Genomic DNA, 15,504 nt, shown 5'->3' with positions numbered 1-15,504 from the left:
TGAAGGCGCACCATACGTGAGTACCATGCATGGGGGCGGGGGAGAAGCTGATTGCTTATCTGGAGTGCTCTGCTGAGGCCACTACGTTTCCCAGGTTTTGTGGCATTAAATATCACATTTCACATCCATTCAAATATGATATACACCATTCTTAGGCGGCTTTGACTCTTAACAGCAAAACAATTTCCCTGCAATTTTTAACATCCATTACACAGCCATCAAAAGTGGCTTCCTGAAATGTATTGCTTCTTTCTTTGAGTTGGCTGCCAAACTTGTTTTACAGCAATTTTTTATATCCTGCTCCTGTTTTACTGGGTCTTTGCATCTCTTCTGAGAATATTCCTTTACCACTTTGTCCTCTCACTTCTCTGATTTCTCCCATTTCTGCTAAGTATTTTGTGTGCTCCAGTCTAGTATCTGTTCATCTTTTAATTACATATTCTCCAAGCCTTTGGCAACAGCATATTATTATCTGCATTTTCAATTTACAAGGCCCCACAATTTCTGATGGGGTCAGCAACATGATTTGAAGGCAGCTGGAAGTCTCTTTCTGTGTTGGTTCCTTTGGTGCTTTGGAATTTCAGGAATTTCCCATTTCCCTTGCAGATACTGATTTTCATTCTCCTTCCAATCTAAATATTCCATTCTGGTACAAAGATTGACTGTCAACATTCTCGTACAGTATTTGTTGAACTTTTAACACCTCTACAATACACCAGAGGAAGGAGCAAGCCTCTGACTGGTGGTATTGCTGAAACATGTTTCCTGTAGTTTCTTTGAAGAAGCTACTGTCCATTTCCAGGGTTAGGGAATATGTTTACTGGATATCTTGTCAAACCTGGCTCCCTCTGGCCCACAGACAGTGCTCCAAAGGCACTTACATTGTGAATTTTGTCCTCACTTTGTGAATCTTGTCCGTTTGCCTGATAGGTTTTTGGGGTATTAAGGCACTAAAAATGAAATTTACAGTTCCTTCAATGTGTTTCAGCAAAGGAGTCCATTACTTTGAATAAATTATTTTGGGCTTATATTAAGATCTGGAATATGCAGTCATAGTTTAGGATTCTCTTAAAGTTGACTAACAGTTTGAGTTCATGTTAAGGAAGGCAAATGCAATGTTAGCATTTGTTCTGAGAGGACTAGAATACAAAAGCAAAGATGTACAGCTGAGGATTTAAGGTGCTGCTCAGACCATATTTGGGATATTGAGAGTAATTTTGGCCCCCCTAGGGAAAAATGTGCCGGTGCTGGAGAGGGTCCAGAGGGGGTTCAAAAGAATGATCCCAGGAAGGAAAGGGTTAACGTATGAGGAGTGTTTGATGGCTCTGCAAATGATGTTTGGAAGAATGAGGGGGTATTCCACTTAAACCAACCAAATGCTGAAAGGTGCACATAAATTGGATGTGGAGAGAATGTTTCCATTAGTAAGAGAATCTAGGATCCTAGGGCACAGACTGAGAATAAAGGGATGTTCCTTTAGAATTGAGAAGAGGGGGAATTTATTCAGCCAGAAGGTGGTGATTTTTGTTGTCTCAAAGACTTAGGATGAGACTGATAGGTTCTTCATTGATAAGGGGGGGGGGCATAAATGGTTATTTGAAGAACGTGGAAGAATCAGGCTGGAGAAAAAAATATTAGCCATGATTGAATGGTGGAGCAGATTCAATAGCCAAATGGCCCAGTTCTGCTCCTATATAATATGATCTTATTAATTTATGTGTTTTGAGTAACACTGAATGGCAATACAAAAAAACCCAAAATATTCTGCAAAAGAAGTAAATTTCAATGCAAATTCCAATGAGGACACTATTTATTTTACCAATCGATTATTAACTGAAAATTGATAATATACGTTAGACAGTTCACTTTGCAACATACTTCAAAACAAGGCCCAGTCACACTGAAAGTTTCACAATGGTACTCAGAAAAACTCTTTCTTGCTGAGTATTACTCTTGATAATGAAATATATATTTCTCAATGCTGTAGATATTTTCCTGGGGGCTCGGATCTGAAATTATAATATATATGCTACTCCTTTCTGATTAGTTTTTCTCAGAGCAAATTTGGAAAATACCTTACCACAGATTCAGACAATTTCCACAACAAAATTTATTTAAATGAGTAAATGCCTTTTTACTAGTTACAACTCAGCTGCTAGGCCATGTGCATTTACAAGTGCTACTACACATCATTGTAAATAAATAAGCAACTTAGATCTCTATATATCAACAGTAAAGAGTTAAACAAAAATTAAGAACTTACATAAAAAGTACAGCAAAGGGGTTTACAGGTTTTTAAGGCATATGATCAGGTAATTATCTCAGCATAACACGCCAGCAAAATTGCATGGCCAAAGAGCTTTGCCACATCTTAACTTATTGGACTACAAATCACAGTAACAAATAGAAGTAAACAGAATTGTTAAGCCCTCTGCTATTCTTCTATACAGATTCTACTTAGATTAATAAATTAAGCTATCTGAAAAAATAAATTAAGAAACTCTCCTCCCTTTTGCTCAATTATCTGCAAACTAAGTATCTACAAAAATACTTGAAACTTCTTACAATTTAAAAGAATTTGTACGCTCACAGCCTGGTATCAATAGGGCTTTTCTTAAAATCCTTAATGTTATTAGTAAAGTTGACTACAAAGTGCCACAGCTTACCAACATATTCCCTGTGCTCCCACATTTTAAACCATAGAGTATAAACCATAGAGTAGTTACAACATTTCACTCTTCCTTGACACCTCAAAACACCATCAATATTTTGAAATACTTTTTATTCAGTCACCTAGAGCACTGTAAATGGGTAAAGCCTGCATGTTAAGCCTGGGTGAAGCTAGAACAGCTTGGGGGTGGGGGTACAGTATGTGCTTTTTATTATTCATACACTGCTTATATTCAGCCCCTTTACGCCATCCTCCTCCAACCAGATTAAATAATATTTTAGCTCTGTTCCTGGTTCTGCCACGCATCTTATCCCTGATGGTGTGTTCACTAGGGTTCACTCAAAGATTTGATAACACTTTTAATTTAAACCTGATAATAAATTTTCCACATTAGCTTTTCCTGCTTTTGGCATTTATATTGAGTTTTGTTGTCACCAGTCAAATAAAGCAGCAATGCTCAGTTCAATTCCTTCTACAAACTGGAATGACAGACTGTTCACAAACAAAAATTGTGAATACATTCAACACAATGAAACTATAGAGTACAGGTATAGGAATCGATACAGCATGTAAATCACTGTCATAGCAAATGTTAACTGTAATATTAATAATGCTATAGTTAAATGCATATTTCTGCAGCAATAATTTGGTATCTTTCATTTCCTATTTGACCATTTGTCCATCCCTCTTGGCATTTACAGTGCTGTCTTGGAATAGATGAGAAATTCCACCACTCGAAAGGCTGTTGAAAGTTTTAATATTTTGCATGTATTCTGGAGGTGGAATAAAGTGTCAGCTTACAGCTATTCTCCAGTTCCCAGTAATTTACCTTTTTACTAGTGCTGAAAAATGTCACGATGAAAGATAATTTTTAAAGATTTCTCCTGCACGAGGAAAAATGCTACAATATTCTCTCAGGGCATTAAGAAATATATATTCCATTACCACATTTCCAAAACATCAATTTTAAACAAACTAAAATCCACCTGTGTTTGAAAATGCTTATTCTATAACATTGGGGGACAATTTTAATTAAGCCATTGCTTGATTAAGTACTCTTTGAATAAAGTGGTTACAGTAACTGACTAAAGGCTTACTCTTCCCCATATGTTGTCCCCACACTTTCCCCCCTATATATTGTACCGAACAAAGATACTGAGAAGTTTGGTGTTCATTTTCTGGCTTGATTACGTTTTTTTGGCAAGTTTCTCTATTAATTCTTTCGGGTATTTTAAGTGAACAGGAAAGTCAATAAAGACATGTGGTTTTAAAAGTAACTGTTATTTTGCAAGTACCTGAATCATACACAGATAACAAGCTGGAATCATTAACTCAAAATATAATGGAAACCAGAAGAGGCAAGGCTGGTGAATGGAGCACACTCTTTGAATTATTGCCAAGTCTCCATCAGTTCAGAAGCCAACTTTTTTCATGTTTCTATCCAAGCAGTTTGTTTTGCTGGCTGTTGCTTTGTTTTTCTGCACGCACACGGTATTTCTCATTGTACTGGGAATCTGCTTCCACCATTAGATCCTTTCTGCAGCAGTTATTAACGCTGTGCATTTTGTTTCCTTTCACAGAGTCCATGTAGACCACAGTTTGTTTGTCAACTGGATTTTTCAAAAACTGCGTCTGTTACAGAAACAAAGATGAAAGGCAATTATATGAAAGGATTTCTGAGCTGGTATTAAATACTTAGGTTATTAACAACTAATTTTGTAGGTACACAAACAATGACATCTCAAAGACATTTTCTTGAATGAAGGCATAGAACAGATGTGCTTCTTCCCTATTAGAATAATTTCAGTTTGTCCAACATAAAAAAAGTGTTTTTTTACAGGACGGGTTAGAAGAAGCATAGATTTGGCCCTGATTCTCCAACTTTCATGGTACAAAATGGTATACTAGGGTAGTAATTCAGGCTAGTAGATGTGAAACTGATCATTGAAACCAACTAAACATCATAATTATTGCCCCCACTTTATTTTATCAACCTACCCTTTTATTTCTTATTAATAGTATTTTGAAGCAATTTTGCATATACTGGCAAATCTTTTTCAATTACTTTGAGGGGTCATCACCCACAAAAAAATCCAAATACCTAAAGATTATGTGAATAGCTTTCTAAAAACGTGTAGCTGCGGCTCCCATTTTTAGTATTAAGGATTTCCCCATCTCATTTTTGAGAGAAATATCCATGGATGTGTAATCAGAATTTGAAGACCAACAGATTTGTTCAAAGCACTGTAGCCCATGAATAGTATTAGAGAACTAAATGAATCATAGGAGCAGGTGGCTCTAGATAGATTCACATTCACATGGTGCAGAGGCCAGCACCATAGGTGAATCTAAAACAGTTGCAGAATAATAGTGTATAAACAACCAATATCTCATTTCAGATCACACAGATTAATATTTTCTCTATTGTACTGTGCAATGTAGGTGCTGAATCAATCCATTGAACACTCTCTTCTCGACTGTTTTGGAATTTTAACCAGACAAATAGAATGTCAAGAGAAGCTGATAAAAGTCTCTTTGATACTCTGAATGTTGTTGAGCTCAAGGATTTCCATACAATTCTGACTTATTTGACTAATCTGCTTTAACATCCTTTAATGCTAAGGTTGTAGCCATGAATCAGTTGGCAGCACTTTCAATTCCATTCTTGTGGTTCACTGAGTTGAGTATAAAATCTAGGCTGGTGATCCAGTGCAGTACCAAGAACACTGACTCATAGATAAGGTATTAAACTGAAAAACCATCAAAAAGGGAAAAAAAAAATCCAATGGGAATATGTTGAAGTATTACAGGGAAGTTCTCCTTTTCTTTTCTTGCCAATATTCATCTTTCATCCAATGTCAGTAATAACAATAATACCCCAATGAAGTTTCTACTTTGAAACTGGCTGCTGCATAGGAACAGTGACTATACCCCAAAACATTTAATTAGCATTGTGATATCTTGAGGTTCAGAATCTGCAAACCTCACACTGAACACACTAAAGATAGACATTTGATGAACGTTTACTCTAAATTTGGATATCTAAGTCAGTAATAATGGGAGCCAAATCAAAAATCAATGAGGCACTGTACTGACTTCACTTGGGACCACAAGAAGTTAATTCTTGTACATTAACATGGTATACTTAATGCCTTGCAGATACAATAGGGTCTTTAAAGAGCGTCTTAGATAGGTACATGGAGCTTAGAAAAATACAGAGGGCTATGCACTACGGAAATTCTGGGCAGTTTCTAGAGTAGGTTATATGGACGGCACAACATTTTGGGCTGAAGGGCCTGTAATGTGCTGTAAATTTCTATGTTCTATGTTCTAAACATTTATGCATGAATGAGCAAATCAATTTGTTCTTTACATTTCCTTTCCTTTTTTCCCTCATGGATTGATTTGAGTAATTCTTGAATCCTTCTGGTGATAATTTTTTTTTACATAGGAGCCTAAATTGGGAGTGGTTGTTAAACAGTCAATCTTGAGAATGTGATGAAGATATGATATTCATGAGATCTTTTCATACAAAGTTTCTTCCCCCCAGCTCCCCAAGTGATCACCAGATATGCCGAAGTTCATTGTAATGCCTCTGCTTTGGCTCATTGCTCAATCAACTTTCATGTTCTAGAGTTGAACTTGACTGCTAAGTTTGCACAGACTCACTAAGAAAGCACAAGTTTAATCCATTCTTTGCATAATCTTCCAAGTTCAGTACAGGTGAAATTAATACTTAAACTATAATTATTTTGTAGTACCAATTTGCTCAATTCAGTTTTTATCTTAATTTTTAAGACTACCGTGAATACAAGAAAACAGTCAGTGGACTAGTGTCACTCCATGGCAATAGATAGAGCTGCGCTAATCTCCACGAATGCTCGGAACCATCAAAACTCTAGGTTGACTCTTATGATATACTGCAGATTCACAAGAAGAATAGACTGGAAAGTTTTAACTGAATTGAGTAGCACCAGCAAAGGAATAATGGGTACAGGATATCCTTATGATTTTTTTTCTACTGCACCTTACCAGTTTTGCATTGATTATAGTTTGATTTTCTTACCTTTGTTGGTGCATGGTAGCATGGCATCTGGAACCACTGTTTCTTTCTGTTTATTATGAGTGTGGCTATTAAAAACGTGATGATTGTTAGCAGTATGGCTGCCAGAACCCATGCTGCTGACTGGTAGATTATCGCCATTTCAGTTTGCTTGGGGGGTCTCCCAGTGGCTGCTGCAATGATGCGAGAAGGAAAACATACAAGAGGTAAGGCATTGTAATTGCTAAACCATGAATAAAATCATGCCAGCCAACCAAAGAAACAGCAAAGAATCAAAAAAGATTTTGTCAACTTTGTTCCAAATCTCCTCTTTCTAATATGCATATTTACTCCTTCCAACACATGTAGAGTGATTGCTGTGCAGATTAACTACTGAAACACTGCAGCAACTCACCAAGATGTGATACACATCATGTCCAGAATTTGCAACTTTCATCCTGCACTTCCTGTAAAAGCAGCAGTGTTTGTTATGTGGGAATTCATTCAAAACTAAATTTCACCAATTAACATCTCATAAAATACTCCTTCATTGTTTCCGGGTCAAAACTCTAAAATTCCTTATCGGCATTGGGGGAGTATTTGTGACTATCATTCAGCTCTTCTTTCCTCATTCTCACCAACATTATGAGTGGCTGAACAACACACACAAAATGCTGGAGGAACCCAGAGAAGGGGAATAAACTGTCAACATTTTGAGATGATGCCCTTCATCAGGACTTGCTGAGTTCCAGTATTTCTTGTGTCTATTCACTTTCCCTCTGAAGCGGTACCTTTCTGAACCACTAACACTCTTTGCAGCCTTCATGCCCTTTGCTATCAGCACCTATTTATTCTAATAAAATGCCATGTTCTTTGCAAAATCCACAAAAGTGTTGGTTCCTGATCCATTCCCAATCTTGCCACAACTTCATGATACAGTACAGTTTTTCCAAAAATGTTTCTACCCAGCACTTGAAAATTAACAACTGGCATCCTTTGTGACTATGGTTTATTGTTCCTTCTGACATTCAACAAGGTCATCCCTATCAATGGAGATTCTCCTGAGCAGTCGAACTTTATTTGCAATCTCACTGACTGAATAATATCTGAAGCAAAACCTCTATTGAAGTGACTTATTGTCTTAGCCCTACACTGCTATCTCCAGCCATTTACCATTGTCTCCACCCCAAGCTATTGGTCATTCAGCAATGCATCCAGGGGCAAAAGCAGTCCTCACATTTCTGTAGATGATTCCTCACTCTATCCAAGTACTACCCGAGTTTCTAGCTTGTTGAACATCTGGCTTTGAATAGGTTACTCTTTTCTTTGACTAATCCTAGGAAAGACTGAGTTCACCAACAAAACCACACTCCCGCACAGAATTGTAGTTATTTTCCCAAGTGTCACCAAACATTGGATTTCCAAGTATGTGCATGTGAATGCTTTAACCCAGAACTAGCGGGCATGTGTTCCCTCTGAAGTGGAACAAAAATCTGTGGCATTTCTCCAGCACATCGCTGAGAAATTTGCCCAAACAGCTTAGAACTAGTGCTGGAAGAGTACCTCCATTCATTTGAATAGAGAGATAGATATGAAGGACAAACATAAGTTTTAATAATTTCACAGTTCTTTGAATTAATAAAAACATGTAACTGAATTGAATTATTTTAAATGCTATTAAAACTTAGAGTTCTTGTTTATTTCCTTAAAAATGTAATCATTTACGCAATTTTAATTTTTTTTTGGCTTTTAAATGTTTTTGACTGTGGATGAGATTCCAAATAGGTGGTTTTTCACAGGTTTGGTAACAGGCTAAACCAGAGGACAGTGATTAATAATGTGCCACATTCTTCCACTTGTTTCATAGGAGGAGTTTCTTCTGGTCCCCTTTACATTATGTACAGCATTTACACACCATGGTACTAATGGGACGTTGTCACTGTAAGTTCTAAGAAAGTTAAGTGTGAATTTGCTGTACAGTTCAATGGTAGGAGTGGATACTTGAATTCTTCAGCTCAACAACCCTGATTCCAATGCCATATCCTGCCCACCAAGAATGATTACAGACAGCCCTTGTCCCTGTCTTAGTCCACCTGCTTGGAAGGTAGAAGAAATCAGGAGTCATAAGGTCCAAGATTGAGGACGCGCCTTGAGAGCATCATGGAAACTAAACCAGGCCTGTTGCAAGGGTCTGAGGTTGCTACATTATAAATTTGTTGGCTGAGCTGGGATGAGGGGAATGATGTCACACAAACTATAGCTATACACTGAAGTAACATGCATAATTATTTCATTAACCATCCCAACACCAATCACGCACACGACTCAGGGACTTGGACTATTTTTTGTGTGACTGTATTTTACTGCTGTCTTATCTGTAGCATGTGTGCCTTGTGCTGTGTTTGACTATTGGTACTGTACTGTGCACCTCAGCCTCAGAGGAACGCTGTTTCGTTTGGCTGTATTCATGGATATTTATGTATGGTTGAATGACAATTAATCTTGAACTTAGTAGCCACTTTACCTGCAAATATCTAATCAGTCTATTATGCACTCTTACGTCAGAATGCTGTTCGTTGACTTTAGTTCGGCATTCAATACTGTGATCCCCTCCAAGCTGATCGCCAAACTTCGCCAGCTTGGTATCAGCTCATCCCTCTGCAATTGGACCTTGGACTTTCTGACTAACAGACCTCAACCAGTTAAGTTAGACAACCTCTCCTCCTCCACTCTCACCCTGAACACTGGCATGCCTCAATGCTGTGTGCTGAGCCCTCTTCTGTACTCCCTTTTCACCTATGACTGCGTTCCTGTACATGGTTCTAACTCCATAATCTAGTTCACAGACGACACCATGGTGGTTGGCCTGATCAGAGGGGATGACGAGACGACCTACAGGGACGAGGTCCAGCACCTGGCCACGTGGTGTGCCGATAACAATCTGGCCCTCAACACCCAGAAGACCAAGGAGATCATTGTGGACTTCAGGCATGCTAGGAGCCACACTCACGTCCCCAGCTACATCAACGGAGCTGTAGTGGAGTGCGTATCAAGCTTCAAATTCCTTGGTGTCCACATTTCCGAAGATCTCACCTGGTCCCTGAACTCCTCCATCCTGATCAAAAAGGCACAACAGCGCCTTTATTTCCTGCGAAGCATCAAGAAAGCTCACCTCTGTCCCAGGATACTGACAGACTTTTACCGCTGTACCATTGAGAGCATACTCACCAACTGTATCTCAGTGTGGTATGGCAATTGTTCCGTATTGGACCGCAAAGCACTCCAGCATGTGGTGAAAACTGCCCGGCGGATTATCGGCACCCAATTGCCCACCATTGAGAACATCTACTATAAACGCTGCCTAGGCAGGGCAAAAAGCATTATCAAGGATGCATCTCACCCTAACCATGGATTTTTTTTACTCTCCTTCCATCCGGTAGGCGCTACAGGAGCCTCCGCTCCCACACTAGCAGGCACAGGAAGAGCTTCTTCCCTGAGGCTGTGACCCTGCTGAATCTCACATCACAGCACTAAGCAGTATTGCACCCATATTGTACTGTCTCAGTACTTTTATATTTGTGTGCTGTAGCACTTACTTTTTATTTGCAGTTATTTTGTAACTAACACTATTCTTTGCATTTCTGGTCAGATGCTAACTGCATTTCATTGGCTTTCTATCTGTACTCGGCACAATGACAAGAAAGTTGAGTCTAATCTAATCTAATGTGGTAGCAACTTATTGCATAAGAGCATGCAGCCGTAGTCCAGAGGTTTAGTTGTTGGTCAGATAAAACAACAAAATAGGGAAGAAATGTGACCTAAGTGACTCTGACCACGAAAGGATTGTTGGTGCCAGCCGGGTGGTTTGAGTATCTCAGAAACTGCTGTTCTCCTGGGATTTTCAAGCACAGCAGACTCTAGAGCTTACAAATAAAGGTGTGAAAAACAAAACACATCCAGTGAGCAGCAGTTCTTTGAGCAAAAATGCCTTGTTAATGAGCAAGGCCAGAGGTGAATCCACAGACAGGTTCAAGCTGACGGGAAGGTCACAGTGACTCAAATACTGTAATCAGGTGTTACAACAGTGGTGTGCAGAAGAGGATTTGGGAATGTGCAACACATTGAGCCTCGAAGTGGTTGGGCTATAGCAGCAGAGAACCATGAATATACACCCAGTGGCCACTTTAATTAGGTTCCCAATAAAATAGTCACTGAGTGTAAATATGGCACTTTTAAAAGAAAAAGAGCTTACATAAATAAATCCAATTCATCAGTTGACCAAACTACACAGCAAGAGTTATTAACTCAAACTATATTCCTAACTCATAATTTTAGAAACATTATAAGAGGACTGCTTTGTTCATTTTACTGAAAATAATCTACAGCTCAATGGCTTGTGATCAAGTTTTCCTTTACCTGTGAATAATGATAAATCAGGCTGAACAGATGGTGGAGGTACCCCCTTATCCTTTCGTTCAGTTGACTTCTCCGGTGATATATCAGCAGCCTCTGTTGTTGGTGAAGAAACTGTTGGCATGTCTTAAAACAAGGAAAAATTGGCAATAAATGAAAGAAGTTCTTCATAAAGAGAGGAAGACTACTGAGCATCTCCTGCATTTTGGTGTCAATCATTATTATTGCTAAAGAATGCAACTCTCAGATTCACTGGGTTGAAAAATGGAATTATTTTCCAGCAAGTCACAGCAGCTTTATCTGATTTTTCAATCTAATCTCTTGGCTTCCATCCCTTACATCCATTTCTCATTAGGGGCCCAAGCAGTAGTTATGACCTACCATTCGCATACTGGTAGTTTACATTAAATATATAGCTGATCTGAGCTTACTTAATGCTCAGTTGACAAAATTCTCCAGAAAAATTTGAGAGCTTGAGGATGAAATAAAGCAAGTTTTCAGTGCACTAGTAGTAAAGCATATTAAAACAAAACTATCCTCCTTAATATGGCTCGAGTTATTTGTGAGAAACTAAAACCCATGTGAAGAGGAATTCTTTGTTGCCCCTTTCAATTAACTCCGTTAATTCACTCTCAATAGAATAAAAGGTGCACACAGAGAATGCAACAAATTCTGCACCAAAAACTTGGCAGGGTATTTCAAACTCCAACTTTTTACGGGATCTTGTATGCACAAAACTTACTCATTCCTACATTTTCTTCCAATCTACCAACCACTCCACTGTATTTGCCTGGTTTTAATCTACAATCTAACAGCAAATTTAATTACTTCTGACAATATTTTACTGCCTGTGAATGCATTTGTAATTTTTCCATAAACCTGCTAAAGTATTGGATAAAATATAAATTCTTCATTGGGAAGTTACACGTCAAAATAAAGTCAGGAAAAGCTTTCCAGCTGAAATGTATCATGTTTGTAATATTAATTTAGTAGGAGGGGGCAGCAACAAAATAAATTAACTTAGCAGTCTTTCCCTGGAGAGCAAAAGAGATGGAACTGAGACATTTGCTAAGATGAACACGATTTCTTAAAGGTGGCAGACTATTCCTGATTATATAAAATATACTTTGAATACTAGGGGACATAGCTTTAAAATGAGGAGGAGTGTTGAAGGAAATGTACAGAGTAAGTTTTTTTTTTAAACACAGAGTGAAAGGTGCCCAGTATACACTGCCAGGGGTGGTAATGGCAGCAGATATAACAGTGGCGTTCAAGAGGCTTTTAAATAGGCACATGACTATGCAGGAATGGAGAGAATATGTGTACTGTGTAGGCATTAGGAAGTTTGGCATCATACCCAGTACAGACATCACAGGCTGAAATGTACATATGCTCCAACATTTCAAAATCTGGTAGTCATGTAATCTGTGCCTACCCTATTCCAATCTGAGTAGATATTAGGAATTTAAAGTAAAAGTAAAAAGCTAAATAGTTGATAAGTGTAATTCCTATTAAAGAATTTCATTCTCATCATACATGATGATTTTGGAATCTTCCTGCATCCTAAACTTGCGCAAATTTATCGCTTAAAATACTTCTTTGAGAGTGGATTCCAAAATATATCAACAAAATTATAAGACAGCAAAGATGATTATTTATATCAACTTCAAAATCTAACCATTTTTGTTAAATTATTTTCCAGTTCTGGACTTTTTGTTTTAACTAAGTTGGATTAATTACTCTTGAATTTGCTTAGTTAGATTGTCACACGATTCACTACAAGACATTAATGCAATCATCCAACTACACCACAATGATAAACAACATGAGTGTTTGAAACTGGATAAAAATGCTTGCCATGGCCTGACCTTCCATAATAATTTCTCCTTGACAGGATAGGAAAAATATTTATCCAAAGAAATGACTTTCAATGTATTGGGGGCACAAAGGCAATTTACTTACCCAAACAATAGGGGCAACACTGTCCTTTCCTTAGAACTGGCAGCCTACATAAAGCAGCTGGACATGTCTGAGAGAAACACTGAATGGCACCATCACCACATATGCAGCTTGTACAGGCGTTTGGCTTCCAAGACTCTCCAACTAACAGAATATCTCCATCACTGGACATACAATATCCAGACTCACTGCCATTGGTCAACAACAGGGTTTTCAACTGATCTTCTGCGAAGAAAATTTTAAGAAACATATCTTAGATTTGAGACACAAAGAACATATACTATGAGTAAAGACTTAATTTTATGTCTATTGAATGGCTTTGAATAATGAAAAATAAGGAGTACCAAAAGTTCAGGAAACATGAATGATAAAAATCAAGCTGTTTGCTCAGTTGCAGAAATTTTTCTTGATGATCTAGTGCAGCAAATTGTATCTGTCCATCTGTCATGCTTGCAAAAGTGAAGTCTATGAAATCATAGTGATGTTGAAATGGAGGCTCAAACACAGTGCTGATAACTGACTAACATAAACTTTGAGGTATCTCTAGGTCTAATAATGAACTGCAATCACAAATTATATTACATGATGAATATTCATCGTCACTCTACTGCACTCATCAAAGTCTCATTATATTATTATGCATTCATTCAGGTAACACCATTAAACATGACAACATGAAACATTATTGGGAAAACTGCTGAGGCAAATCATAATCTTACAGTTCTTCTCAACAAAAGCATTCAAAAATATTTTTTTAAAAGCTGTTGAAATCTTGGAGACCATTCATTGGCATGACTGATACCGGGAAGTCTTTTTGTTTGTCTTTAGATACTTAGAAAATTACTCCATTAAGACATAAAAATGGAGCAACATTGCTAAATTTCTTTGATCCATATTAGATCTGATAGTTTTATAAAGCAACATAAAAAAAGGGAATTAGTTAACTGTTAATATTATTCAACACATTGGCACTATTACACCTATACTGTATAGAAGATAGTTGCTTGTCGATTGTATGCACTCTTTTTCAAGGGGTGCAAACTTTTCCCAACTTCACTTGCTCTTTTTGTTTGTGATTTAATTACTTGACAAACCATATTTGAAAACTTGCTTGATAAATGACTGCTGAAATTAACAGTGGAAGAACGTACAGAAATTGCAGGAGCCCTGGCACAGATATTTAAAATGTCTTTAACCACATCTGAGGTGCTAGAAGACTGGAGGAGAGCAAATATTGTTCTATTGTTCACAAGAAAAGCACTAAAAAATTAGCTGGGAAATTATAGGCTGGTGATCCTGACATCAGTCGTGGGTAAATTATTGGAGGGTATCCCAAGGGGCAGGATATATAAATATTTGGATAGACAGGGACTGATTAGGGATAGTCAAAATGACGTCTTGCAAGGTAAATAGTGTCTAATCAATCTTACAGAGTTTTTGCGTGCTTGTGAGGAAGGTTATTGAAGGAAATCTACATGGACTTAAGCAAGGCCTTCGACAAAGTCCCACATGGGAGGCTGGTCTAGAAGGTTATGTAATTTAGCATTCAGAATGAAGCAGTAAATTGAATTCAGCATTTGCTTAGTGAAAGAAGACAGAGAGCAGTAGCAGATGGCGGTCTCTCTGATTGGGGGCTTGTGATTAGTGGTGTGCCACAGGGATTGGTGCTGGTTCCCTTGTTGTTTGTCATCTATATTAATGATTTGGGTGATAATGTGATAATCTGGATCAGAAAATTTGCAGATTACACCAAGATTTGGGGGCCCAATGGATTTTGAGGAAGTCTATCAAAGCTTGGAGCAGGATCGGGACAAGCTAGGAAAATGGGAGATGGAATTTTATGCAGACAAGACTGCAGTATTACACTTCAGCAGGACCAACCAGGGTCGACTTATACAGTGAATGGTTGGGCACAGAGGAATGCAGTAGAACAAAGTGATCTGGGAATACAGATCCATAATTCCTTGAAAGTGGTGTCACAGGTAGAGAGACCGTTTGGCACATTGGCCTTCATAAATCAAAATTCTCAGTTTAGGAGTTGGGATGTGATGTTGAAGTTGTATAAGACATTGGTAAGGCTAAATTTGGAGTATTCTGTGCAGTTCTGATCACCCATTGACAGGAAAAAAGACATCAATAAGCTTTAAGAAGTGCAGAGAAAATTTACATGGATTTACCAGGACTTGAGGAACTGAGTTATAGGGAAAGATTCAATAGATTAGGACTTCATTCCCTGGAGCAAAGGAGGACGAGTGGAGATCTTACAGAGGCATACAAAATTCCGAGGGATATAGATAGGGTAAATAGATGCAGGCTTTTCCCCCTGAGGTTGGGTGAGACTAGAACTACAGATCAGAGGTTTAGTGTGAAAGGTGAAATATTTAAGGGGAATCTGAGGGAGAACTTCTTCAATCAGAGG

At 38.0% G+C, this 15,504-nt stretch overlaps 1 protein-coding gene across 1 annotated transcript in view; it reads right to left on the bottom strand.

The window, feature by feature from the left end:
• Nucleotides 1–1,806: 1,806 nt before the first annotated feature.
• Nucleotides 1,807–15,504, bottom strand: part of LOC134348444 (cysteine-rich motor neuron 1 protein-like) — a 262,947-nt gene continuing 249,249 nt past the window's right edge. Inside the window, exons 11-14 of the mRNA XM_063051847.1 lie at nt 13,089–13,310; nt 11,130–11,252; nt 6,738–6,907; nt 1,807–4,303 (exon numbers count right to left, since the gene is read on the bottom strand). Of these exons, the coding sequence (XP_062907917.1) occupies nt 4,109–4,303; nt 6,738–6,907; nt 11,130–11,252; nt 13,089–13,310 (710 nt within the window). The 3' untranslated portion in view covers nt 1,807–4,108. The remainder of the gene's footprint in view (nt 4,304–6,737; nt 6,908–11,129; nt 11,253–13,088; nt 13,311–15,504) is intronic.

This window comes from Mobula hypostoma, chromosome 1 (genome assembly GCF_963921235.1).
Source record: "Mobula hypostoma chromosome 1, sMobHyp1.1, whole genome shotgun sequence".
Lineage (NCBI taxonomy): Eukaryota > Metazoa > Chordata > Chondrichthyes > Myliobatiformes > Myliobatidae > Mobula > Mobula hypostoma.
Note: the sequence above shows the minus strand (reverse complement) of the source record. Positions and strands in the feature narration are given on the sequence as shown.